Source organism: Chelon labrosus, assembly GCF_963514085.1.
Source record: "Chelon labrosus genome assembly, chromosome: 11".
In the NCBI taxonomy this organism is placed as follows: domain Eukaryota; kingdom Metazoa; phylum Chordata; class Actinopteri; order Mugiliformes; family Mugilidae; genus Chelon; species Chelon labrosus.
The window spans coordinates 14,478,201-14,504,225 of NC_140344.1; the positions used below are offsets into that span (position 1 = coordinate 14,478,201).

The 26,025-nt window shown below is 39.8% G+C and overlaps 4 protein-coding genes across 7 annotated transcripts; 3 read left to right on the forward strand and 1 right to left on the reverse strand.

Annotated features, from left to right (window-relative positions):
• Nucleotides 1-246: 246 nt before the first annotated feature.
• On the forward strand, nt 247-5,095 carry LOC311495265 (uncharacterized protein). The gene is made up of 8 exons (XM_084554660.1): nt 247-1,563; nt 1,657-1,796; nt 2,209-2,375; nt 2,968-3,057; nt 3,501-3,666; nt 3,758-3,928; nt 4,030-4,728; nt 4,831-5,095. The coding sequence occupies exons 1-8, from the start codon at nt 1,509-1,511 to the stop codon at nt 4,876-4,878; spliced, it is 1,536 nt and encodes a 511-aa protein (XP_084410786.1). The 5' UTR covers nt 247-1,508; the 3' UTR covers nt 4,879-5,095.
• Nucleotides 5,096-8,480: 3,385 nt separating this feature from the next.
• Nucleotides 8,481-13,957, reverse strand: cib2 (calcium and integrin binding family member 2; the record flags this gene model as incomplete). Its single annotated transcript, XM_084555899.1, has 4 exons — nt 8,481-9,251; nt 9,513-9,708; nt 9,799-9,946; nt 13,907-13,957. 4 exons carry the CDS (start codon nt 13,955-13,957, stop codon nt 9,230-9,232), a joined length of 417 nt encoding a protein of 138 aa, XP_084412025.1. The 3' UTR covers nt 8,481-9,229.
• Nucleotides 13,958-15,246: 1,289 nt separating this feature from the next.
• Nucleotides 15,247-19,157, forward strand: lrrc61 (leucine rich repeat containing 61). Of its 2 annotated transcripts, XM_084554464.1 has the most exons (9): nt 15,247-15,431; nt 16,338-16,433; nt 16,519-16,665; nt 17,415-17,475; nt 17,678-17,763; nt 17,851-17,916; nt 18,030-18,098; nt 18,304-18,429; nt 18,529-19,157. In XM_084554464.1, the coding sequence occupies exons 1-9, from the start codon at nt 15,404-15,406 to the stop codon at nt 18,633-18,635; spliced, it is 786 nt and encodes a 261-aa protein (XP_084410590.1). In that variant the 5' UTR covers nt 15,247-15,403; the 3' UTR covers nt 18,636-19,157. The 2 variants fall into 2 exon arrangements, with proteins under 2 accessions (XP_084410590.1, XP_084410589.1); XM_084554463.1 differs by lacking the exon at nt 15,247-15,431 and having other exon boundaries at nt 16,072-16,433.
• Nucleotides 19,158-19,624: 467 nt separating this feature from the next.
• On the forward strand, nt 19,625-26,010 carry idh3a (isocitrate dehydrogenase (NAD(+)) 3 catalytic subunit alpha). 3 transcript variants are annotated; one of them, XM_084556044.1, is made up of 12 exons: nt 19,909-19,955; nt 20,318-20,383; nt 21,899-21,961; nt 22,073-22,156; nt 22,399-22,513; nt 22,797-22,984; nt 23,205-23,338; nt 23,427-23,529; nt 23,619-23,683; nt 23,932-24,016; nt 24,852-25,004; nt 25,100-26,009. In XM_084556044.1, the coding sequence occupies exons 1-12, from the start codon at nt 19,938-19,940 to the stop codon at nt 25,181-25,183; spliced, it is 1,158 nt and encodes a 385-aa protein (XP_084412170.1). In that variant the 5' UTR covers nt 19,909-19,937; the 3' UTR covers nt 25,184-26,009. The 3 variants fall into 3 exon arrangements, with proteins under 3 accessions (XP_084412171.1, XP_084412170.1, XP_084412169.1); XM_084556045.1 differs by lacking the exon at nt 20,318-20,383 and having other exon boundaries at nt 19,625-19,955; nt 25,100-26,007; XM_084556043.1 differs by lacking the exons at nt 19,909-19,955; nt 20,318-20,383 and having other exon boundaries at nt 21,201-21,961; nt 25,100-26,010.
• Nucleotides 26,011-26,025: the final 15 nt, after the last annotated feature.

A 26,025-nucleotide genomic window follows, 5' to 3' on the forward strand; every position in this document is an offset into this window, starting at 1 on the left:
TTTCCTAAGGTGCACATGTTCTAGATATTAGGTTGACTGACGGCTGCAGACCTGAACGTGCTGTAACATGATGTACTGTACAGTATGTGGGCTCCACTGTAGATGACTGGTTTTATGCCGGGAAATACACCTGTTGTCTTCCCCCGCTGAAAGTCTTCTTAAAGACGAAACTGGAGGTTCAAAAAAAATAAAGTAAAAATAGGTGTAGTACAATAAAAATCCCCAAACTACCTGTGATGACTGTGTGTTGTTATTGCAAGGTCCATTATCTTTTTGGTTAAATGTACCTTGGGAGTACTGGGTTGTTTGCGGGGATGCTTGTTTTACTCTGTAAAAAGTGAAGTGGCTCGGTTGTAATGACATTTTACAAGCGCCAACTGACTTGTGACCTTTTAAAGGCTCACATCCCCCTCTTAGGTGTGTCGCAAGAAGGCTGAAAAAAATATCGGCTAAAAGAGCCTTCAGCCTGGTGACTTTTTTTTTCATTTTTTTTGCATCTATTTACCTCGCAGCTGCTCTAGATATAAAAAACAATCTGATGTTCACATATTTCTAGTTGTTCGCTTTGTGCACAATAAGATAAGGTTTCTTTATAAACACGGAAGCTGTGATAGCATTTGACCCCAAACCTCACTACTCCCCCAGAGGAGCGCGTTATGACTCACAAAGACGTCTAAGCAGACATGTTGAAATTCTGTAGGTCATGGCACTGTAGCAATACTTCACCCACCACGCCAATAATTTCTATCACACGAACGCTGGAATCGAATAAGCGGAGAAACTTCCACATAAACAATGGCAGTGTGCGTCCTAAGGTCGTAGATGGAGCTATGTTGTCACAGGTGATTACTGAAATCCAGTCTCATCCCGCTCAGTATGACACAGACTGTTTCTGGTTATTGCGTCTCCCCCACAGGGAGTTCCAACTGCTCCCCACGGGCCTAAAACTAATGGAGGTGGTTCATGTGTGTCTCATCCATGGGGGGAACGTGTTAGCCATCATTTGTGAAAACCCCAAAATCAAGCCTGGGAAATATCTCATTAGTGTTTTTGTTTATGTCCCTCAAAAATCTCTGCAAACGTACTGAACCTTCCCAAATGTTTCCACTCTTTTACCTCTCTGCTCCTGCCTTACCAGCTCTGATGTGAAATTATTGCACACAGAAGATCAACTGCTGACGCACCTTATCTCCCATTACTATGGTAATCAGCCGCTCCGTGGGTAAAACAACTCCTCTTGCAAACCAATGCGCTCGTGTGCACTCAAACCACAGTTTCTGTGCAGCTTACTTTCCGTTTCTCTTCAGGAAGCGCTATGCTTTGTTCAGCTGTCTTTTTTTATGCAAATGAGCTGTGCCGTTGACGAGTAACACTGCTTTCCAGACCGGTGGAAAAATGTGTGTAATTGTAAATGTCATCAGTCTATATCTCCTATGTAGGGTCACACTCCCTCAAAACACTTTCAGTTGGAGATTACAGGCTGTTCAGAAGTTGAGAGAAGCATTTGAATGTTTGCTGAAATGACACCAGATTCAAATCACATACTGCTAATGTCAAGAAAAGGTACGTACTCTCTCCACTAGAAAACATGTTATAGGATCGGTGTATGAGCTTTACATTAAACTGGTAATTTACTTAATTTTTTTCTTCTTCCAGGGATTGAAAGGAATTGCTGCATCCTGCTTAAACAACAGAAACTCAGATCTGAAAAGATCCACTTTTCACAGTTAAGACCAAAGGGTCAAAAACATACAAAATCACCCTGCTTTAGGACCTGCCTGAGGTTTTGCTTCAAGGTAAGAACTGCTTCCAGTTCTCATCACAAATGCGAATGACCAACTTATTAACTACATACTTCCATGCAAAGTCTGACTTACATCAGCATGACAGGAGGTCTGTGTAAATAAATGCCTGGTTTGAGTGAGATGAGACTTTGGAGCCTATAGATTGCTGAGAGCGCTTGATGGAAATAAGTAGATATCATGGAACAGTAAATAAATGATATGCAATTAACTGTAGACATGAAAAGCAGAGGCTGGTTTGACCAGGCATTTCCTGAAACACCAGCTTTTCACTACAACGCTTTGTGGCTCTGGTTGACACCTCCTGGAAAATAAGCAAATTAGACAGTTGAAGTACTGCCTCGCAGCATACACAGGGAAGTGGACGTCGGCTGCCATAACTTAATGCCTGTGTGGCTTTGATCAGGATCGGACGAGGATGGAGCAAAGGGAAGCAACAGTGGATCCCGGTGCTGACGGGACCGAGGGGAGTCTCAGGGACCTGGCATCAAAGTGGTTCATCGAGACTCAAGTGCCGCACATCGTTAGCAATGGCCTCATCCCCACTTGGTTCCAGGGCTTCATTACCAGAAAGTAAGTATTCTAATATTACACTAATTTTTTAGTGAAGTTTAGTTTGTAAATTTCAAATATTTATATACACTGTTGTCCATAAAGTTGGAATTAAATACTTTTTAGCTCTTCTCATGAAAGGATCTTGACAACGCGATTCATATAAACAAGAATAAAAAAAAGGAATGTGTCTGAAAACAAAATGATTCCAAATAATGGGGGCACAGTGTGTATATATTTATAGAAAAGTCAAAAACTAGAAGCCAGGATGCGTAGACAGGTTGCTGACAAACTTTTTCTCTGATGGAAAGTGTCCACTCTGTAACCCACTCTCACCTACTGGCCTTCCGTCTAGCTGAAATATAAACACCTACGTAAACTAACTTCAAAAGCTGCAGTCATGTCACACCTGAGCACTGGTAAAATGGAATGTGTGGAAAGGTCAAGTAACTAAATGGACTTTCCTTCGAGAGCGTGTCATTTCCAAGGGGAATCACGTGATCCGCATCTCCCTGCTTGAAATCGGCCTCGCTATTCCCGCAAATCTGAGCCGAATGGGCTCGAAAAAGAATCAAAGTTCGTATTTTTAAAGCTGTTTTTGTCCCGTCTGCAGGGAGGCTGAAGAAATACTCAGAGAAAAGGATCTGGGCTGTTTCTTGATCCGCCTGAGCGACAAGGCAATCGGGTACATACTGTCCTATAAGTGAGTATTGGTTTAATTTAAACAATAAATCTACAGTATCTGTTGTGTTAAAGGTGTTTAATATTTACGTGCTCCTGCATATTTAATCCTCAGAAATCTATACTGCTTCACCACATTTTTAACTAAAAATACTTCTGTAAAGATCCAGTGGCATGTTCCAAATTCTCTGTAGATATTTATAACATTTTTCTAAACTATTCTTCCTCACATACTATTCATAATGGAAGATATTCAGGCTCCGAAAGTAACAAATATGATGTTTCAGTGCATTATTCATTGTCCCACATAATGGAGTATTGTTTTCAGTCATTTTAAGATGTATCTGTTTTTGTTTTTTTTTCTTTTTTAATTTATTTGCAAATTCATTTTCAGATTTCTCAGTCTATATCATTAGACCCAATGTGTTGGCAGCATCTTAATGAATTATTTTATTCCTATTACAGAGGCAGGGATCGGTGTCGTCACTTCGTGATCAACCAAAACGACACTGGGCTGTTTGTCGTCTATGGCGCCACCGAGGGACACGGCACGGTGCCCGAGCTAATAGAATACTACAAGATGAGGCCCATCGAGCCGTTCGGAGAGTATTTGACGTCTTCGTGTTTTGAGGTGAGGCGAAAGAATCCTTTTCAGTCCTCTCTCTTTAAAAAAGAACTGATCGTGAATGAAGGTCTAACTCTAGCTGTTTTTGTTCTCTCAGGAACTGAACGAAGAGCTGTATGATATCATCCAGGTTAGCCCCAAAGACCAACCTGCTGCTGCTGCTGCTGCTGTTGCTGTCAGGCCTGTGAAGAACATACGGAAAGAACAGAAGAGCCCACCCTCAGAGCAGCAACCTGCACGGCCATTAAAGAGCACCAGGACACAGGAGGTGGGTACAGTTAGATAGGCGTGATCCTAACTGATATATTGCACTGAAATCGTTAACATCTCAAAGCTGACTTTAGAAAAATGCCTTGTTTTGTAAAACAGGAAGTTCCACCTTTGCCTCGGAGGAGCAGACACCTCGATAGTGCCCCCATCAGCGACCAGGATAAGGTGCTGTACGCTCAGCTCAGGAAGCAGTCACCCAGAGAGACACCCAGAGCCCAATACGTCTCCCAGAACAATTTAACAGGACCTAATCCCGGGAGAGCCGAGAGGTCGAAAAACAGCGACCAGAACATTGGCAGATGTAGTCCTCCATCAGGACCAAAGTCGGTTTACTCTGAGGTCAACACACTGGACAACAAGAGCAGGTCTCTGCCGCTCCTAGACAGCATAGACGGGGAGCAGTCTTACAGACGGAGCGCGCCTCCCGTCACCCCACCGAGACTTTCCCCCAATCCAATCAGGCAAGAGAAGACGGACTCTCGCAGCCGACCAAGCAGCAGCCACATCCCGGACTACATGTGCGAGAGCGCCGTTTATCACCTGGCTGGCCGGCCTGGCAGCCCGCACACTACATCCTTCGACACTAGACCAGTAGTGCCCCAGCAGGACAACGACTCCGTGTACGCCGAGGTCTACACCGAAGCTTCCAACGGCAGCTTTCCCGATGACTGCACATATGAGCAGCTTCCTGACCACAGGGAAACAGCCAAGGCTCCTCAGGCCAACAGCAACAGCAGCTCTTATGAGCCTCAGGAGGACATCAGACGCAAACCCAACACTTCATCCTGGGGAGTAAAGGTTAGTAATCTAGTCAAAACACTTTAACTTAAACACCTTATTCTTAATGTCGGTCTTTTTTTCTTACAATTTTTTTTAAATCAATATATTTACCTCCTACAGAATGACAAATGGAAGTGGCTCTTCCCTGACGCCAAGAGGAAATGGTGAAGACCTTACCATCTAAAGAAGATAATGTTTACTAATTTCCCTAATCTGACACTACTGAGCTACTGGCTAACTCGGTGCCAGCTCCTTTTATCTATTCAACGTCAGTGGCAACTTTTGTATTTTTGCTTTTTCAAGTATTTATTTAAAAATGCTCATTGAGTTTTCTTTTCCGTTTGTACAGTATATCTACATAAAATTAATTGTACACTGAAATGTCCTAAAGCTATTAAACTAAACTGAGTAAATAAGAGGTCCTATGTTTGTTACTGTGTGGATGATGATGATGATGATGATGATGATAACTACAGCGGAGAAAACATTTGTTACTCAACCTGCATAAGGTTTCAGGGGGAAAAAAGAGGTGTTGAATCGATAACGTGATTCACAGATAACAGTAAATTATGTTACCGGAAATTTTCATCTTCTTCTCTTACCGAGAGAAAACATTAGTGTATATAAGATGTGGGCTGCGTATGCTACATCAAGCCCTGAGTGTGGGAGCAGTCGCCCGTTTTGCCAAAACAGGCTCTAGTTTTTAAAAAAAAAAAAAAAAAAGGTGACTGGTAACACAATAGCAGAAATAATTTACTCATCAAGAAATGTGGGGACAGGAAGTGTGAGTGTGTTGTTGAGTGAGAGAAAAAAATTTTCTAGCTCAAGATGCAAATAACATATAAATCAGAATAGAAAGGAGATTTATCATGGGCTGTCAAAGCTCTTCCCATCCGATGCGCCTTTCGTTTCGGTTTTCCGTCCCTGACTTGAAAAGCGTTCCTGTAAATCATCAGCCAATACTGAAATACAGTACACCGGGCGGAAATTCCTCAATACCGTCATGACTGCCGTAAAACAGCAGAAAAATGTTCTCACTACATTCGCTGCCACCATCTGTGCTTCGCTTCATTCACAGGAAACTTTATTTGCATACAGATTTCAAACGTCTGTATGTGACAGCAACAGGGAAGTGGGTTAAAGTTACTGAAATGTCATTTATCTTTTATAATCTGCTGCTCTTTTCCTTCCTAATTCTAGCTTTATAGGGACGGTAGAACCTGCAGCAAAGCTCGCACCTATGAATTTGTTAGTGAACAAAGTTCACGTCCTTAGCAGTTAAACACAAGCACAGCCGCCGCACTGTTTTATGTTGTGTGTGAGTAACAGAAGTCAGGAGGTAAGGTTTTTCCCCCCCTGTGTTGGTGGTAGTGTAAACCAGGATGTGCAAAACCACTTGATTATCAAACATCCAACCTGGAAGAGCAACAGCACTGTGGCATTTCTGTCAGCTTCTCTACCACAGAATAATAAAGTGCCACTGGAAAACGGACGTATGTAAATACTCACAGCGGATAATTAAGATGTCGTGACCGCCTGATTGCGTGTCAGTGGGTTTCTGCACCTGATGCTGACATCATTGGAATGAGCTATATTTATATATTTGAAATACAGATTGAAAAAAGAGAGATAATCAGATCATCATGATGTCATTTATAAAACATCCTGTAGACAAGATTTTCTTTATTCCTCTATTCACTATAAGCCTTTATTTCAAATGAATGAGCACTATATGAACATTTAAAATTTATAATATTCTATAAGGTTACACTGAAATAGCAGAATGATAAATAAATAAAAATAAAATGTCTGGAAATTATTTTGCAATAAATAAATTCAACTATATTTCTGAATGAATAAATAAATAGAGCTATGGTTGTTGACAAATACATTAAACACCATTAAATTGTAATATATTTAGAAAATATAATTTGCCAATTTTACTGCTTGTTAATGTTGTGGGATGAAGCCGAAATGAATCATTTAAGCTCACTTTCACCATCCAGAGGCACCACCTTAAATCAGATCACGTTAAAACAGACGGGGCCCAGGTAGCTCAGTGTGAGCACCACGCCCTGCTTGTCCCCTCTCAACCTCGACCTCCAGTTACGGCTGCTTTACAGCCCCAGTATCGCGATGCACCAGAAGCTCCTCCGCTGGAATCATAATTAACAGATGTTCCCAGTGAGACCAGCAATTAATGAAGCCACACCATCAGCACTCTACTGCCCTGAATTTTTGATACTGCGCTCATAAAGGGAACTTGAGATAATGAAAGGGAGAATTAACGGGCTGCTCCGATGACTGCACACTGCTTAACAGGCAACGCTGGAAAAATCCTTTGTTCGAAATGAGGCGCTCAGAGTCTCTTTGTAGCCTCCGAGCCCCCATAGCATTCACCAGAATGGCTCTGTTTTGTACACACGCTGTGCATTATCGACTGATCACTAGTATTTTGCAGACTGGGTGAAACTTATCTCTGTTTGGAGTGATTGTTATTACCAACAGAAGAGCAACTGAAACTCTTCTCACACAGTTGACATTTAAATGGTCCAGGTCTACATTGGGGGTTGCTTGTCATGTTGTCTTAGCCTGCAGCATGGTGTCCCCATTTCTTCTTGGTATCTGCTCTGTATTTGAGGGACTCTGCAACTTTTAACCGGGTCAGATCCATTTTGCAGGCGTTTGCACAAAGAAAATGTAATATGACTGTCAGCAGATGCGCGGCCTATGTCTGAATGTGCACATTATATCATGTTAGCACAACCTGAAGTGAACATGAAAACGACACAATAAACTGTAATATCTTGACACATATGTACCTCATGCAAATCTGCACCCTACACCCCAGAAACCACAACCCATTTATCTCCAACCATCACGGCTAAGACCATTTCCTTCCAGGTTTCCGTTGAGATTGACTGTGTGTGTGCAGGATGTAATCATGCCGGCGAATGCTGAGGCAGCGCGCTCCTAATGATCACAACCTCCTTAATAAGTTATTACAGCTCATATGATGAGATACGCAGAGGCGCAGTCATTTCCTGATCTTTACTGCGCGCACCCTTTGATCATCACGGGTGGGTGGACGGGGGGACTGGTTACGTGAAGGACTCATTGAAGCTGCAGACCCGGTCTTGAAACTTCTCCTTTTTTTTTTTTTGATTATCAGACAGAGAGAGGTCCTGTTTTTTTTCATGCTCTTCACCGACAGAAACGAACCTCCCAAACGCATTCAAAGTAATCCAGTCAGAGCCCACACGGAAAAACATTTATTCAAAGAAACATCTGGACACACACGGAATAGTATAAAATATATATCCAAAAGATGGCTGTAACTAACATCTCATGATAATGGCGGAGGCAGAAGATGGGAGCTACCAAGATGAGTTAAGATGACAAAGCCCTTTGACTAACTGGAAAACAGTAAGATATGATTGTCATCGTGTTCCAGTAACAGGAGCAAAATCACAAGCTAAACACTGCATGTACAAATACTGCATAGCTCACATGGAATATCTGTATGCCCTTGATGCCAGTGCTTTCATCCGCTTCAAGCGTCGTCCATGGTCTCATAAATACTGAAAATCTCGGAAGACTTGCACCCGTGTGCAATATAGGTAGATAAGCTGTTTCTGTTTTCTTGAATGTGTCATTAATCAGAGTCTGGCTCGTTCTGGCTCAGTCTGACATATTTCATTTACCAGTGTTGAACCTTAGAGTAGCAATCTTGAAGGTTTTCATTTGCATACATGTCTGTTAAGTCACTACCCACCGCCAGATGAGGCAACACCATATATGCAAAAATGTTTTTGATATATTTAGATCATTGCCTGGATACTGACTACCACAAAAGAAATTACTGCCATGTAATCTCTATAAATCTACGGTATATCTTTCTACTAATGTAAACTAAACATTTCCTACTGCTTACATTAAAATCTTTTAACGAGTGCGTTTAGGTTTGAAAACAAGACAACTGCCATCTTTGGCATTTTTATTTTTTTTTGACAGCATATCTTTTTTGAAACGTCCCATGAAGTAATGCAACAAAAGGGAGCAACCGCAGGTGACACACCTCCAACATCTCCACAACAAAACAAACTCGCACCGTGACCTGCGGCTCGTAGAGCTGTGTTAGCGGCACAGTTCAGGATTCCGTGAGCTGCGCTATTAATCCACATTACAACCGAACCACTCAAACTGGAGTGAAATCTTCGAGATTGCCACTTTAAACTGTGGAAAGAATCCCTGTATTTCCAATTTAGGTCAAGCCCTTTCATAGGTAGCAAAAGGAAAATACATTTTGATTAACAGTGACAATATTAGTGGCGATTCAGCTTCAACCTGTGTGTGTCCTCAATCTTGGGATACTTCACTGAGGTAAGGACATCAGGAGAAGGAGGCCCATAACTTTTTTCAAAGATGAAAGTGAGAGACAGTGATTGTGCCGCTGCCTGAAGGTACAATCCTGGAGTTCAGCACACTGTCCACTTTAGAAATCGTCCATCCAGTCCTCTCAGATACGTATATGGAAGGTACTAGAATGAAAAGAAACAATACGAGAGACCAGCGTTGAAATATACCGTCTCACTGTACATTTGGGATTAAACACACAGGGATCAACAGATCAGTAAAAAAGGAATAAAGGACAGTAGGACAGTATTTAGGTTTTAAATGAATGGGCACAACTGGTTTAGGGTTAAAGTAATGTTGTCAGGGTGGGATTGTCATAAAGAAAGCATACACAGTGTATATGCAAAAGCTTTAACCATTATTTGTTTGCAATTCCATTTTTTTACCTTAAAAAATCCGGAGCCCTTGTTATCATGTTTTCAAAGTCGGCAAAGGAGAGTTTGTTGTCTCCGTCCAAATCCGCCTCCTCGATGGCCTTCTCGCACACCAGCTCGACCTCTTCGGGAGTCAGCTCCTCCTTTGTCAGCCTATTCAGAGTCTTTTCCAGGTCCTCTTTGCACAGGTAGTTATCCACATTGAAATCTATGGGCAACAGTGAGTACAAGTGAATCGTTATTACCAAATTTGATTTCATTCAGTTGAGGAAGGGACGTTTTAGAAGCGTGCAGCTACCGTATATTTTAAAGGCGTATATGGCCTTGAGTTCTCGGGGAGCCATTTCACTGAGCACTGAGAACATGTCCACAAATTCATTGAAGCTGAGATTCCCCATCCCGTCCTCTGAGAAGGACTCCACGATCCTGTTGCGGAACGGGTTTTCCTGTGGATGAAAATGGATTATTAAGTAAAATAATTTCTGTAATCTAACATTTACAATATAGCACATATTACAAATAGTGGTATCGTGAACATGTGGCTGTTAGGTGTTTTCTGCTGATCATGGGGTTCAGCTGGAAAAAAGCTGACTCTCTGCAAGTACGGTGGAGCCAATATCTTCTCCTCTGTTGATCAACCGTAAGTTGCTCCTAGTGGTTTTTATATCCAAGATAATTAACTGGCTTTACGCAATTTGTAATAAATCAAAAAGAGATCCCGGAATTGCAGCGTTTCTACATCTTTTGAGGTCAATAAAATACCAGCAAAAGAAGACATAATAAAACAAAGACATTTTTAACTTGATAATCTGAAGGCGGTGGAGTCACTGGAGTCAGCTCCACACAGCTCATTAGCTTGCGGCGAGATAGGATTGTATTTATGGTTATGAAGTTGTGGGGGACTTTGGCGAACTGTGTATTGTCTGTGCCTCGTATATCACGTCTTCGGCGGTCTCCATCTTTCTCCTGCCACCCTTACAACCCCGCAAACATGTGACAGCTTTACAGGCCAATTATGCCAAGAAGGACACTTTACGAGGCTCTGTGCTAAAGCCTCAGTGGATAAGGAGCGCATATTAAATAGTACGGCATTCGTGTCTGGGCGCGCAGGAGAAAAGGTGTGGGTAAATGTGTTACGCAACATGCCATTTCTAAAATTCCTGGATGCGCTTTTCAAATGGCAGGTGCTTAAAAATAGACGGGAGAGGATGAATCTGTAGGAATAGTTGTTGTTGAGAGGCTGAGCGTTTCATGGCACATTAACTCTCCCAAGATCACAGAATGCAGCGTCACACAATCAGATCAGGGACGACGGTGGTTTAAAAATCAATTCTGTCCGGTGGAAGAGAGGGCGTATTGATTAGGTGTTAGTCAACATGAGCAGTGGGTGCCACGTTTGCAGCACAATCCAAAATAAGACAACATGGTGCAACATGGTGGTGAAAAACAAAGATCGGGCAAAAGAGGCTGATCAGTTTGAGAATTTGAGTTACTAAGCACGACTTATCATACTGAAGAGACTATTAAGACAGTTTTTAAAAAAATTATTATTAAAACCTTTGTTTAACCAGGGTCTCTCAAAGGTCTCATTGAGTTTTCTTTTTTTAAATCCCCACAAGTCTCAAGTCTCCTCAATATCAGGGATCAAACAGATCCAATATGAATGAGTCCAAACAAAAACCCACCTTTAATTCTGGCATGTTTACTATCAAGGCTAACGGCAGTTTACATTCAGGATCATTGGTGTAGTCCATTGGTACGAGATGTGGAGCCAACTCATGGTACCTGCCGTGCAACCTAGAATCAAAAATAAAAACACCTTTTGAACAACTGTGTTTCTATTCTTGCTTTTCGACTCAACTCAGTACAAAAAAGAAACAGGGACACTGGTTGTTAGAGGACAAACTCGCAACAGTTGAATTAGCCGAGTCTCTGCAATGTTACAATCCGGTGTCAGTGCTGGATATGACACAAGGCTGAAGGGCTTAGATAAATCCCTGCGTGACCGTGAATAATAACCTCTTTCTTTGATGTTGCATAACTGTGTTATAGCCGCTGCAGGCGTAGACAGAAACAACAGTGTTTTATGGAGGTCATAATGCGTAGGACCCCGTTACGCCCTCTGCCGATTGTCAATTTTGTTACCAATCTGCTGCTAGCCTCGGAGTCAAAGTCAATTCAGCATCACGGAGGAAGAGCAAGGACGAGGACACTATTTCTAATTGAGTGAACAGGGAGAGAAAAGGTTCGAAAGTAAAAGTAGTCAGCACAATAAGTGGGAAACACAATGAAAATAAACCTCTGTTTAAGCAAAATACATGCAATGCAGTCAAATGTAATCTAGCATACTAAACTACAGTCTCAAGGAGATGTTATCTTCTCCGCTTTAGAAACTACAGTGCCAGACCAAACACGCATGTTCTGTAATTTGATGAATTCAATCTTGAAAGTTTAGGCTATTTGAGAAGACGGTAACGGGACACACAAGTTCCTGCGAGCCTTGCAATGCACATCTATCAGCGTTATCTTATATTACACAGCAACATGCTTGAGCATTTGCATTTCATCAAGTATCTTCCAACATCTAGACCACTGATAACAGATACTGAAATGTGAGAATCGCTGGCCGTGTCACAGGAAGTGAGAAATGATGCAGCGGGCTACGCAAATCGCAAATGGTTTTATATTATATACAGACGAAGTTGTTGGAATGAAGTAGGACTGTGACACTTCTTTGGGTGGCAGTGAGAACAACACCTTTCCGGAGGTTTAGGTAACAAACTGAGCTAGTTCTACACAGATGAACCATCCATAGCTGGGCTCACGATACGGATCTACACGAGTTGCAGACACTGCTACATCCTGTTTGTATTTGCGTTTGGTTGGGCGGCAGAACGATTTAGGACATCGGTCTATGCAAGGAAAATTAGAGACCCATTTTAAACCCATTGCTGTAATTCAGTCTGAAGCAAGTACAAGAAACAGTGGTCCTTCCTACAGACTCTTGTATTGTGTGCGGTTTGTGATTTCTACCATTATCAGAAGCCCCATACATACATTACACGCCAAATTCAGAGCCACTTAAAGCACATCCTAATGATATTGCACATACTGACACTCTGGCAATGCTATTATGTACATAATTTTGAAAGGTAATCAAGATTGTGAGCAATCGGAATCATATAGCTGGCAAAACTTACCGCAGAATTTCTTTGCGAGTGAAAAACGTACAGTCCTGCAATGAGAGACAAGCAGAGTGTCAAAACTCAAGACCTGCGTCCGACAAAGGACTGAAATATGACAAACTGCTTAACGGTAACTTGCACAGAACACTCTGAGTGACACATCTGTGTGTCATATAACAAATAACATTACAGTTTCTCTGAAGTCATGTGAACAGCCATTACAGTAAAACTCCAGCTGAGGTGTCTGGTTTCTGTTAAACGATGATGTGTGAGAGCACACGTGGCAATGTGATCTGTCGTTGTCTGACATGTATGTGTTGGCGCACGCATTATCCAACAGCCACACTGGTGTCACCTCAGTTTACATTTGAGGATTTGTATCCATTCTGTCCTGAGCTGTACTCCTGGATGTAAAAGCAGAGAACAGTGAGCTGAGCAATGGTGACAGAGTGATTGGTAGTGAAGATGTTTGTGAATCTGACCAGCCATCAAACACTATGAAAGATGCCTACACACAACTAATAAGCTCAGTCTTCCTCGAACAAACAGAATCACTCAGGTTCAGCCGGCTGATGTGCTATCTTTAAATAATAAAGACATAAAATCTATTGAAAAATGGGTAAAATAACAACCGTTAAGACAAACAGAAAGTAACAGTAGTCTAAAAGTAGCGGGAGTAACCAGAGAGGCTCTTGAGAACCAAACTGAGCCCTGAGAGTAGAGTTTCACAGCATATCACGCTGACTTGGCATCAATTATTGAGTCTGCACCTCATCACATGATAAACCTGTGCACATGAAGATGTGTTTCTTCATGGGAAAACCTCCCGGGTCGTTGTTAGGGGGAACAAGAGGTCACGCCTTCTCAGATGATGAGATCCTCCGGTTTGCAATGAAATCAAAACCTCCTGCTATCATTGCCCGTCAAGACTGAGTCAATATTTAATCAGTGGTATCAGCACACTTAATAAAGAAATATTTAAAGAGGGGAGTTCATCTGGGAATTCAGGACCACCTGCTTGTGACAGACTGAAGTCAAACAATATAAGAAATATCAAAAAATATACACTAGACAGAAAGAAAGAAAGAAAGAGAAAGAAAGAAAGAATTGGCTTATATAGGATATGTAGATCTGATTACAGGCAGTCATTTTATACCTTAATCTGTTGATTCTGGAGTTGGACACATTATCCTCCAATAAGAAGAAGGCGTGCAAGCTTACCTGGTACGCATCAAGTTGCTCGTCGGTGAATATAGTTTGCTTATTTCCCATCTTAATCAAGTAATTTGTTGCTTGTACACATTCACAGCTCTGAACGTCCGAAGCCTTTCCTCAATGAAAGGCATTTAGGGGGGGCCAGCGGAGTCAAAAGACTCCGCACAGGATGGGTTTGATATCCTTGCAAACTCTCAAAAAGGGGTTATTCATGTCCTCCCGGAAAGATGTCCGCCATGATTGGAAAAACGTCAATGAGGAGCGTTTGGGGAAAAAAAAAAAAAAAAACAAGAACAGGGAAATAGTGGAGGGACAGTGTCCAGTTATGCCGGAGCCTGTGGATTTTCTTTGTGGAGCTGAAGGAGTGCAAACCGATCCGCTTCTCTTTAAGCATCCAGGTGGAGTCGAGGCAAACCAATGGGACCTCAGGTAAATAAATAAATAAATAAACAAACATGACCGAGAACCTGCTGGTAACGAAGATGATGTAACAACAGCGGGAAAATAATTATAATTACTTATTTAGTTTAGTTTCTTATTTTTTAAACTATTATTATTCAGTATAGTATATTATTGTTATTGTTATTATTATTATTATTATTATTGACTTTCTTTCACATAAATGTAGCCTACTGGATATATTTCTATATCTATCTATATATATATGTATGTGTATATAGATAGATAGATAGATAGATAGATAGATAGTGCAGGACTGCCATATTAGAATACCAACAATTTTACCAATTTTATTAACAGAGTGGCTTCTGAGTGTATAATATAATTAATAATGAATATATATAAGAATTACAGTATGCAGTACAAGTTTACAATCCCTGTTAGTTTGCTTAGAGCACTATTTATTTATTATTTGTTTTTCATCCTAATTGTATCAGACTTTACATATTAATGTATTACTTTCCCTCTGATTCAATGTGTATAATTACGGTTTATTTTTATTATTATATGTACAACCAAAAATCTATATTTTTTTGGTTGTGACCTTATTCTCACAATTCCGGAAAAAAAAAAAAAAAGTCACATCCTCCGGTTTATTTTTTAACAATGGCCCTAATCCTCTTCCGTAGTTTCACTACAAACCCCTCCAGATGAATAATTTTCGTCGATGTTTTAACAACAACTAAACTTTTAATTGGCGCAAAGAACCTGTTGCACCGAAGCGACATGAAACAAATGCAGGGAATAGACTATTTCCAGCCACGTCTTCGTCTTCCAGCAGTTTCTGTCTCGGCGCACCGCCTCCTCCCTGGGTGCTTGGCCGGACTGCGGAGGCTGAGGTCCGTCTCATCCTCCACCTGGCTGCGTGCTAATACAGAACAGCAGTACAGTGCTCGTGTCCTGACTTTACCTCAGGACAGATGACAATTTCACACTACCCCCCCACCCAAATAACCACTGCCTCTTCTTTCCACTGCACTGGTTAGGATAGCCGCTCTGTTTTTTTTGCGCTAGGCAGCTTTCGGAGCAGCAAAGTTACCCGGGATGGACTCCAAGCGAGAGAAGGACCAAGGTAAGTTGTGATGGATGGCTTGTTGCTACGCCGCCGTGCTAGCCGCTAGCTGCTTAATGCTAGCTAGCTGCGCCTTAAGCTGAGACGTAGCAACCCTTTATTTGTTACATTTTACGTGCGGCATCATCAGAGGAAGGAGAGAGGCAGACAGTTGCCGTTTTATTAAATAACACACCCACTTTCATCCGGCTGAACCATCCTCATGAATTCACGCAGACGCCGTCCTAGGAGCGACGTTCATTGCTAGCATACAGGTAGCTACCAACATTAGCTTACGTTATTTACGCCACTGTTGGCTTTAAACCAAACTTAACATCACCTCGGTTTTTTTTTCTGCAGATGCAGTGCATGCTCATCCCACCTACTACTGTTTTAATATTCTGAAGTAGTGTTATATACTGTTTACCATATAGTTTGCATATATAAAGTGATCTAAATAAACCTGTGTTGATGTACATCTTAAAATATCTAAATATGTTTTGTAACAACTTGTTTTTCAAGCCCTATTAAGAGTTTTGTTCAAACATTGTCATGCAAGAGAATTCAAGCGTAGGACAGACGCTGCCTTGGGAAATTAAACCAAATATATCTCCTTCAGTTGTTATTCAGGCATGCAACAAGACTCAGAACAGCACATCTGTCTGTTTGTGACCCTTTCCTCTGGAGCCGAGAGGGGGACAGCTCAGACATGGCATTCATGGACTGCTTGAATTTCCCACTTAGACATGAGTGCATGGGTTATTTGCTTGTTCCAGCGTAAGCGGTACGGACACAACGCTTCCAGGCTATTTCGTTTTGCAGCACTGACTCACGAATACAAACTGTGGGGTCGCGTTGCATATGCGAGGATAGAAATGTGAATGCGTGCTTTGTTACGCTGCAGCCTCGGCACTCTCATTCTTTCAGATGCAGACTGCGAGAGGATAACGGCCGTGCTGCTCAAGTCACGAACAGGAGAATTTGATTTGGAGTCGATACTGTTTCTCAAATTGAGAGGTCTTGGTAAGATGAAATGAATGTATCACTGTTTAATTCTGCAAACTTCCATTATTGCATATTATAATTGATTTTTTCTGTATATCCTTAGGTATACATGACCTTGGATGCATCGGAGAGTGTGTAAATTTGGAGAGATTGGACCTGTCTGGAAATAATATAACAAATTTAGCTCCTCTAGCGTCTCTGCGGCTTCTCTCCGTACTCAATTTGTCTGCCAACAGGATCTCCAATTTAGGTAAGATTTCAGGAGCGACTCCATATTTACATGCAGTCTATACTGTATATGCACCGATCAGCCACAACATTAAAACCACCAACCGGTGAAGTGAATAACATCGATCATCTTATCATGAAGCAATGTTTTACTGGAAAACCTGTGTCCAGGCCTTTCTGTTGATGTTCCTTGACACGTGCCACCATCTCAGCATTCATTGTCAGTGCATCGTGGGGCCACATGTTCCACAGCTAAGCGACGTATAGGCATTCGGCCAGCCACATGATCCGAGAGAATCGAACCACATTGACCAGCCTTCGTTCCCCACATGCGTCAATGAGTCTTGGCCGCTGAAGACATTGTCAGCTCACTGCTTTTCCCTCCTTGGACCATATTTAATACTGACCATTGCGGCCCATGAAAACCACGTAAGAGCTGCAATTTTGGAGATGCTCTGTCTCAGTCATCCAGCCATCACAATTTGGTCCTATTCAAAGCCACTCAAATCCTATTCAAAGCCACTCGCCAATTTTATCTGCTTCTAATACAACGACTTTGAGGACAAAATGTTATCTTGCCTGATGCGTCCCACCCACTGACAGGTGCCATGATAACCACATAATAAGTTGATCTTATTATGACTTGGCATGGGATTATGAGCAATCAATCATGATGTTATGGCTGATCTGTGTATATTCACTTATCAGTAAAATTTCATGAATAGATTTAAAAAAAAATTTTTACATTCGTAATTACTTTTGTATTTACAGAGCCCCTACGCAGTTGTGAGAGTTTACAGAACTTAAATGTGGCTGGTAATATCATATCCAGGTATGACTGTAAACACTGACTAGATGCTTGCACTAGTTGAGAAATGTTGATCTGCCACTAATTACCATGTTACACTGAATACATACTATCAGGATGACACTCATGTTAAGCATAAAACATTTAGATTCTTATTTAGATTATTTTAATTTTTTTAAGTAATCCTCAGAGTTGGTTGTCTAAAATCTCTCTTGTTTTTCACCAGTACTGAGAACCTACACTGCCTTGTTTCCGTGAGAAAACTAGAAAATATACGCTTTAAAGACAACACATATAATTATACTAATCCAGGTAAGGTGTAGTAACTTGTATTTTAAAACATTACAGTGGATAGAAAATCTTTGATTAGGGAATTCACAATGACTTTTTTTATGCCAGTGTGCAGGATCGCATCGTATAGAAACGTAGTTCTTGAGATGTTCCCCAACATAAAGGTGCTGGATGGTAAGATTTGTTCTTTAGGTAACTTCTAATATTATCTCTGAGGCTTAAATAAATGTGTGCCTGAAGGCGAAGATCATTTATGTAGGTTTTTATTTAATGTATTTAAATTGTAGGTGAAAGAGTCGTTGGACGTGGGAGTGACTTGTACCAGTTATGCAAAGACATTGATGATACCATCAAAGGTTTGTATTTTTTTTAACTAGTACAGAGACTTGTCATCAAATGCTATTCATCAGAATAAGTTTTTGATCATAATATCTAAGGCACGCAATCATTGCATGGGCTTACTGACATCTGTGATACAGTTGCATGGCCTTTGCTTAATTCTTTTTTTTTTATCATTATTATTTTTCACTAAAATGTTTTGGAACTGTTTGTTTGTCTTAGCTGGATCATACAAGAATGGACAACTTATTGAGCATCCTGATTGTAAGCCATGGGTGGAAGATACTTACTGGGAGATAAAGAGATCAAACAATGCCATTATTGAGGAAGCCTACAAACAATTTAACGGTGAGAGTTTGTTTTAACGAAAAGTGTTGCGTGCGATTTAAAAGATGGTTACGAGTTGGCATCCTGTGTAATCTTTAACCTATGTTTTTCTTTCAACAGATGTTCTTCATGAATGCAGACTCCTCAACAACCGAGCCACTCATGTAATTTCACAAACTGAAAGGTCCATGAGTCTGAAGAAGCAGCCGAAGCAATATGCCATCTAAGCTGGGCTATTTTTGCAATATAAAGCAACTGTTTTGTTGTGTTGCTGCACCATGGCTAATGTACTGTAGTTTTGTTTTTTTTTGTTTGTTTTTTTTCAAGTTACAGCGCTATATCCAAATGCTTATGAATGATCATTGCCAGGCAAATGTGCTCTGTTGCAGTGTGTGTGGCATTTGTTGAAAGTGTACACATCCTAAGCGTAGGGTATCGGACAGAAATGTAGGTGGTTTGAAAACCTGTACCCATACTGACTCCCCTCAGTTTGGCTCAAATATGTCTTAACTTGCACAGTGTGCATTTTCTACAATGTTGTAGCCCGCATTTATCCTGAGAGTTATGCTGCTTAAAGATTTCTATAGGTTTTCTGTGATTAAGAGCTTTTTTCCATTTTGCATTGCTGGATAAATTGGGGAAATAATGTGTCTCATGCTGTATGCTTTCTTTGTAGGTTAAATATTTTTGCAAAATAGTGATTGAATGATTGTCTCAGCTGTTTCTACTTGTTTTATACCATAAAGTTTACTATGTGTTCAACCAACTTGTGGAAAATAACATGCTTACAAAGCTTTGATTTTCATTTAAACATACATATACACAGTTTGCACACCAAGAGCCAAAGAATGAATATTAATTATGCATATTTAAAAAAAAAAAAGCTACCTGTTAATTCATGGTGAAATTATTTGAGTCTCAGATGCAGTCCACTGGCGCCACCTGCTGTTGGTAATCTGCTATGTGAGACACATGTCAGGCTTTTTTTAAACATAAGATCAGCAATAGTTCACGCATGATAACGTATTGCTCCATTTTCATATAAGAACCTTGCATTAAGTCAGTTTTTTTAAATTTCAAAATTTTAATATCTCATTTTTTCGTAAACAATAGCGGGAATATAAGCCCATTTATTAACAAATAGCCGCATTTTCCTATGCGAAGCGTGTGTTTAGTCGTGTTTTATTTTTCATTATGCGGAACTAACTAAACGTAAAGGTGTTAATCTATACCTCAATGCAACTTCCGGAAGACTTGTATAGAGTAAGAGCGACGGGCATATTTTTTTTAACGTTGCCATTACTGTAGAAATGGCCAACAATGTCAGAAAACTAGCACTCCAAATGAGCATTTTGATTATATAACCTCATAATAACTGAAATCCGCACGGATGAATCATCATTTGTTGTGTGTTTATATGGACTAGGTTTATTTTGAAAAATTAGCAAAACCGGAACTCTGCTGCGTACTGTCGTTAGCTTGACAACAGCCGCTGCTGCATCGACCTTGGCTAGCTCAGGATTGCAGGGATGGCGTGGAGGTCAGCGGTATGTACAAGGAAATCGGTGTAAATATGTAAACACATTTCGCCGAATGCATGGCATGTCAGTTCGTCAGCTAACGTCAGGGTCTTTGCCAGTCGTTCACACAGTAAAAGCCCGCAGCAGGACAGCCAGAGATAACGCACCCTGATGACTACTTAGCTAGGAGCTAACGCATAGGCTACATGCTTGTAGTTACTATAGCAACCTGAATCCCCACTGCTGTCTGTCTGGCTAGCCAGTCAGCTAACTTGCATGTTTGAGTTTATAAATTGAAACGTATTTTAGTGGCAGTTTTCAGCTTATTGCTCAAGTTAAACATTGTCTGTCAAGGCTACGTTACAGCAACACGTGTCTATCACCAACAGATTCTTAATCTGCTAAGAAACTTGGGTTTATCGATCAATGGCAAGGATAAAATCAAACCACAGGAAGTAAGTTAACTGTTAAAATGTCGCCGTTAGAAAGCGAGCTAGCTAGCAATCTCCTTCACATACTGATGTTATGTAAAATTATGCAATGGGCCTTTTATTTTTTTCCACATTTGAAGTCAAAGTTATGGAAGCCCATTTCCGCCACTTGATGAAAAAAAATTATGAGATACTAAATCATAATTATGAGATACTAAGTCAAAATTATGAGATACTAAGTCAAAATTATGAGATAGCTAAGTCATAATTATGAGATAGCTAAGTCATAATTATGAGATACTAAGTCATAATTATGAGATACTAAGTCAAAATTATGAGATAGCTAAGTCATAATTATGAGATAGCTAAGTCATAATTATGAGATAGCTAAGTCAAAATTATGAGATAGCTAAGTCAAAATTATGAGATACACTCTTGCTGTGTCTTAAAGTCATACTACATTTTGATGTGATGGGGTTTATGTGAATCATCCCGAACAAAACATTGTGTGATCCACTGATTTATCACTTAGGCCACTTACTTATTATGACAGGAGCTGGACCGATTCACACAAACCCCATCACATCAAAATGTAGTATGACTTTAAGACACAGCAAGAGTGTATCTCATAACTTTGATTTACGGTAGCTATCTCATAATTATGACTTAGCTATCTCATAATTATGACTTAGTATCTCATAATTATGACTTAGCTATCTCATAATTTTGACTTAGTATCTCATAATTATGACTTAGTAATTATGACTTAGTAACTCATAATTATGACTTAGTATCTCATAATTATGACTTATTATCTCATAATTATGACTTAGTAATTATGACTTAGTAACTCATAATTTTTTTTCATCAAGTGGCGGAAATGGGCTTCCATACAAAGTGCATTTTTTCCATTGGCACATCTGCAAATGATATGATTCTGCTAAGATAACTTGGTGCCTCGCTTCTCCTATTGGTCATCTAAGTTACAACATTCAGTTTCCCTTCTCTGCCCTTGCCGTTGTCGAATGCCTTTTGGGGTAGGGTATGGGCCTTTAATTTCCACTCATACACTACCCACTTGTTATGGCAATTTTCCGCCTTCTGACTAATTTGCTAATCTAAACTCACTGGGCAGTTCATTCTTATCACTAGCGTTCATAATGAACTGGCAAGTGAGTCTATCTATCTATCTATCTATCTATCTATCTATCTATCTATCGCTTGTTTTCATCCCTTGACTAATTGCACTGTCATGTTCACATATGTTTACTAGAGTGACCAACATACTCACAGTATAATTACTTACATGTTTGATCAGAAGGAGTACATTGCAAAAAAAAAAAGTTTACTCCAGTGAAAGTACACAATTCAGGGCTCGTTCTAGCATGTTCACTACTCTAGTACACAATGTTCCTGCTTTTGTCTGTTGCCAGAAATAGAAACAGTGTTTACCACCTTATTTATGCCGTTGAAGTGAGACAGTTTATACAGGGAACAAGTGTGCGATTTGTGACGTGTTTTGGCCTTTTTGTCTGGCAGGTGTCACGGGCGGTCGGCGCCTTGAAGAACGAGGCTCCACAGTCCAGGACGTTCGTCCGTGGGGTCTGTATCGCTTTCTACAGTAGTGATTTCTTTTGTGTAACTTGGTGCTCGTGTTTACGACTGTGTTTATAGGGGATTCGTGTCCTTATGTGTCTTTGCTTTGCTTCACAGATGCAGACTGTTACATTAATCCCTGGTGATGGAATTGGTCCAGAGATCTCCGTGGCTGTCATGAAGATATTCGAAGCAGCTAAAGTTAGCACTTTTATTATACATGTTTTGTTTTTGTTTTTTTAGTACACAAAACTCTTTATTAACCTGCAAAGTTATTTTTTGAGATTGCAATAGAGAGCAGTTTGTTTGAATTGATATACAACACACAAAATAGATAAAATGGCAAATATAGCTAAAGTTTGGAAACAGACCTTGATTTATGTTGTTAAAAAGCTGCATTATGGAAACTAATTTTGTACTTGTACACATGCTTTTTGATCTAGGCACCTATTCAGTGGGAAGAGAGAAATGTTACAGCCATTCAAGGACCTGGTGGCAAGTGGATGATTCCTCCAGATGCCAAAGAATCAATGGACAAGAACAAAATTGGCCTAAAAGGTAACTTGGTCAAAATACTTACTTTTGTAAAAACAACAAACTAACTTACTAAATAAATAAAAATAGGAAGATTTTCATTTAAGCTGTTTTTAATTCTGTTGGTTATCGTATGCTATTGCATTTACATTATCTAGGAAGTATGATATATTATCCATTCTGGTAGGCCTTCCATCATTTATTCATGTATTTATGGGAATAACTGTAAATAAAACAATTAAACTAGGGAAGTCATACTTACAGTTTTTGTTGAAGTAATATTTTTGAATTACTTTACAATCTACAGGTCCTTTGAAGACGCCAATCGCAGCTGGTCATCCCTCCATGAACCTGCTCCTGAGGAAAACCTTTGACCTGTATGCTAATGTGCGCCCCTGTGTGTCCATGGAGGGCTACAAAACACCCTACACTGATGTGAACCTGGTTACCATCAGGGAGAACACAGAGGGAGAATACAGTGGGATTGAACATTTGGTAAGACCTTTTAAGAAAACATGACTTGTCTAGTTGTCACAGTTTACTATTTTTCCACTGATATAACATTGTGTCTATTTGTTGTGTTCTATTCCATTTTATATGATTTATTTGTTTTTGCTTGCACTTGCAGACACCATTTGACGCGTAGTGACAGAACCTTTGATTATGAAGTAACTCAAATACTATCTGCATTCAGTATTCATAATTTTTGTTTCAGATCGTTGATGGAGTTGTGCAGAGCATTAAGCTCATTACAGAACAAGCCAGCCAACGTATTGCGGAGTATGCTTTTGAATATGCAAGGAATAATCAGAGGGCCAGTGTTACCGCTGTTCACAAGGCGAATATCATGTAAGTTTTATTCAGAACAAGTTACTCATTTCATCAAGTTATTTGCTGAAACTAAATGCTTGTCCACCTTTTTTTTTTTTTTTTATAGGCGCATGTCGGATGGACTTTTCCTGCGAAAATGCAGAGAAGCCGCTGAAAAGCACAAAGATGTGAAATTCACAGAGATGTACTTGGATACTGTGTGCCTTAATGTATGTTCCTTTAGCTTTCATGATGAATTTATTTAGTCGGAATAAATGTTATAGATGGATAAGACGCTCATTGTCTATCTCAATTACAGATGGTGCAGGATCCCACACAGTTTGACGTACTGGTGATGCCTAATTTGTATGGAGACATCTTGAGGTAAGTCTCTTTTATTATGAAATGAATGCGAATGATGACGGGTTCTCCATTAGTTTTCAGAGTAGGAATGTATTATAAGCGAGAGAGCAGTGTGAACTTTGAACCGTATCAATTTTATATCAGTCAAAGAAAAAGCAGCTAAAACAATGCTGATGATGTGATGACGTATTTGTACTGATGATTCATTTTGTGCGCCAACTAAAAGCACAGAAATAAAACTAAAGGTAACTTTGTTTTTACCATTGCAGTGATCTTTGTGCCGGATTAATTGGAGGTCTTGGAGTCACTCCTAGTGGAAACATTGGCGCCAATGGCGTGGCCATATTTGAGTCGGTATGTTGTTGTTGTTTTTTTGTTGTTTTTTTGTCTAAATCGTTTTTCTCATCTTGTATCAATTACTAGCATGATCTAGGAAACCAGTTACGCAGAATAAATGTATGTTGTATGTTGTATGATGAGTTAATAGAGGAACATTCAGGTTCATGTTTCAGTCAAATCTTTTAAATGATTGGATCAGTTGAGCACGTAACCGAGCCTAATTTGTTTTATAGATGCTGTTAAAACGTGTCTGGAAGTACTCTCAAGAGATTTCTGTTGTATAATTTTATGATTCTGGTCTAAGCAGAATTTTAATTTAGTATTTACTCCAACAGTGTGGATGTTCAAGTTAAGCTGTCCATTTATCATTACCATTTATAAAGGTATTTACATTTCTTGAATAGTTAAAACCATCCAGCAAGTTTATTTATTTATTTCTGTTTTGTGATAAGAACCAAAGTACATTTTTATTGCTTAAATGTTATTTTTTTGCACAATGACGAAGCTTCTTCTGTTATGTTGAAAATCTTCGAGGAATAGCTTGGAGGCAGGTATTTTGTTTTCTTAAAGCTTTGCAAAACTGTTTAACCTTCAAGCATATAGATTTGGGTTTGATTTTGAACTTTATTGTACTTAGTACAGTGGCACAGTGCACACATGACCTAAGACAATACAAGTAAAATAAGAAAAGCTTTCATCAATAGCAAAGGGAGGACATTTTTGTTTTGGATCAGGACTCAATATTAATATTAAATTATCAGGATCGGATTTGGAGCAAAAACAAACTTGAACTTGAAGTTACTGGATACCTCAACAGCGATGATGAGTTGTGATTCATGTTTCCTGTCAGGTTCATGGAACTGCCCCAGATATAGCAGGTAAAGACATGGCCAACCCCACCGCCTTGCTGCTCAGTGCGGTCATGATGCTCCGGCACATGGGTCTGCACGGCTACGCCAAGAAGATTGAAACCGCCTGTTTTGACACCATTCGAGACAAAAAGGTAATCTACTTTTAAAAAAAATACACCGTCGCCTTCATTTTCCTGTTCTGATTTATAGATGCTGATTTATAATGCCTTTGTCATCCATCATCAAGGTTCTTACCAAAGACCTGGGAGGGAACTCAAAGTGTTCAGAATTCACAGAAGCCATATGTCAAAGAGTGCGGGATCTGGACTAAAAGGATGCCGGTGAAGAGTAGGAGTTAACTGATTGTTAGAGTCTGGGTCACTTCATCATGATGTATCTGCACATTTTAACTAAGATATGAATTTAAAAAAAAAAAAGTCTCAGGAGATCCTGAATGATTCATTTCTCTCTGCACTCTCCAAAGTACAGTCTTAAAACTTTTGACCCACAAAGTTGTGTATATGTGATATGCATGTGTGATGTTTAATCTGTGGTAAATATTGTCTGTTTATTGGATGGATTTGATCATTAATGGATTCGACACAATCCTTATATTGAGAAACAATCATTAATCAACAAGTCAGACTCTCCTGTCATATTTCTGGATGTACTTCACACGTCTGTGGCTTCAAAAGTACAGATTTAAACATAATCAAGCTTCTGTGGCATAAAACCTTCAGACGTTTTGCACTAAGTCTTCTTTAACAGCAATCAGTTTTTCTTTCTGCAGATATCACGCATGTGTAAAGGAAATAGGTATTCTGTTGACGTTAGAAAAGACAAAAATCTATTCATTGTTGTTCAAATGATCCATGTGGGTGCTATAAGTACTCTCAGCTGCTATGACTGTTTGCTGTAAAGGTTGCGTCTGTATTTTTATTGAGTTGTTATTCAAAGTGGTATCAAACATTTACACAAAATGTCCGATGTACATTTTCTGCCATGGAAGTTAACGGGTAGGATGTTGGTGATGGGATGGGTGTTGCCGAGATATAAACATTTCAGGCTATGGAAAGCTGCATTAAAACGAAATGACTTAAATTCCTTAGTATTATACACAGAACAGAAAGTATTAAAACATTATTAAATAAAATATTATTTAAAAAAAAAAAA

What these genes read in the sequence shown, in the direction of transcription:
- lrrc61 (XM_084554463.1), top strand. Translation starts at nt 16,292, where the DNA reads ATGCGTGCTTTGTTACGCTGCAGCCTCGGCACTCTCATTCTTTCAGAT. An exon ending in CAACAGGATCTCCAATTTAG is followed by an intron (nt 16,666 to 17,414) that starts GTAAGATTTCAG and finishes TTGTATTTACAG; the next exon opens with AGCCCCTACGCAGTTGTGAG. An exon ending in CAACATAAAGGTGCTGGATG is followed by an intron (nt 17,917 to 18,029) that starts GTAAGATTTGTT and finishes TTTAAATTGTAG; the next exon opens with GTGAAAGAGTCGTTGGACGT.
- LOC311495265 (XM_084554660.1), top strand. Translation starts at nt 1,509, where the DNA reads ATGTTTGCTGAAATGACACCAGATTCAAATCACATACTGCTAATGTCA. An exon ending in GGGTACATACTGTCCTATAA is followed by an intron (nt 3,058 to 3,500) that starts GTGAGTATTGGT and finishes TTCCTATTACAG; the next exon opens with AGGCAGGGATCGGTGTCGTC. An exon ending in TGACGTCTTCGTGTTTTGAG is followed by an intron (nt 3,667 to 3,757) that starts GTGAGGCGAAAG and finishes TTGTTCTCTCAG; the next exon opens with GAACTGAACGAAGAGCTGTA.
- idh3a (XM_084556043.1), top strand. Translation starts at nt 21,767, where the DNA reads ATGTTCCTGCTTTTGTCTGTTGCCAGAAATAGAAACAGTGTTTACCAC. An exon ending in AGATATTCGAAGCAGCTAAA is followed by an intron (nt 22,157 to 22,398) that starts GTTAGCACTTTT and finishes TTTTTGATCTAG; the next exon opens with GCACCTATTCAGTGGGAAGA. An exon ending in ACACCATTCGAGACAAAAAG is followed by an intron (nt 25,005 to 25,099) that starts GTAATCTACTTT and finishes TCCATCATCAAG; the next exon opens with GTTCTTACCAAAGACCTGGG.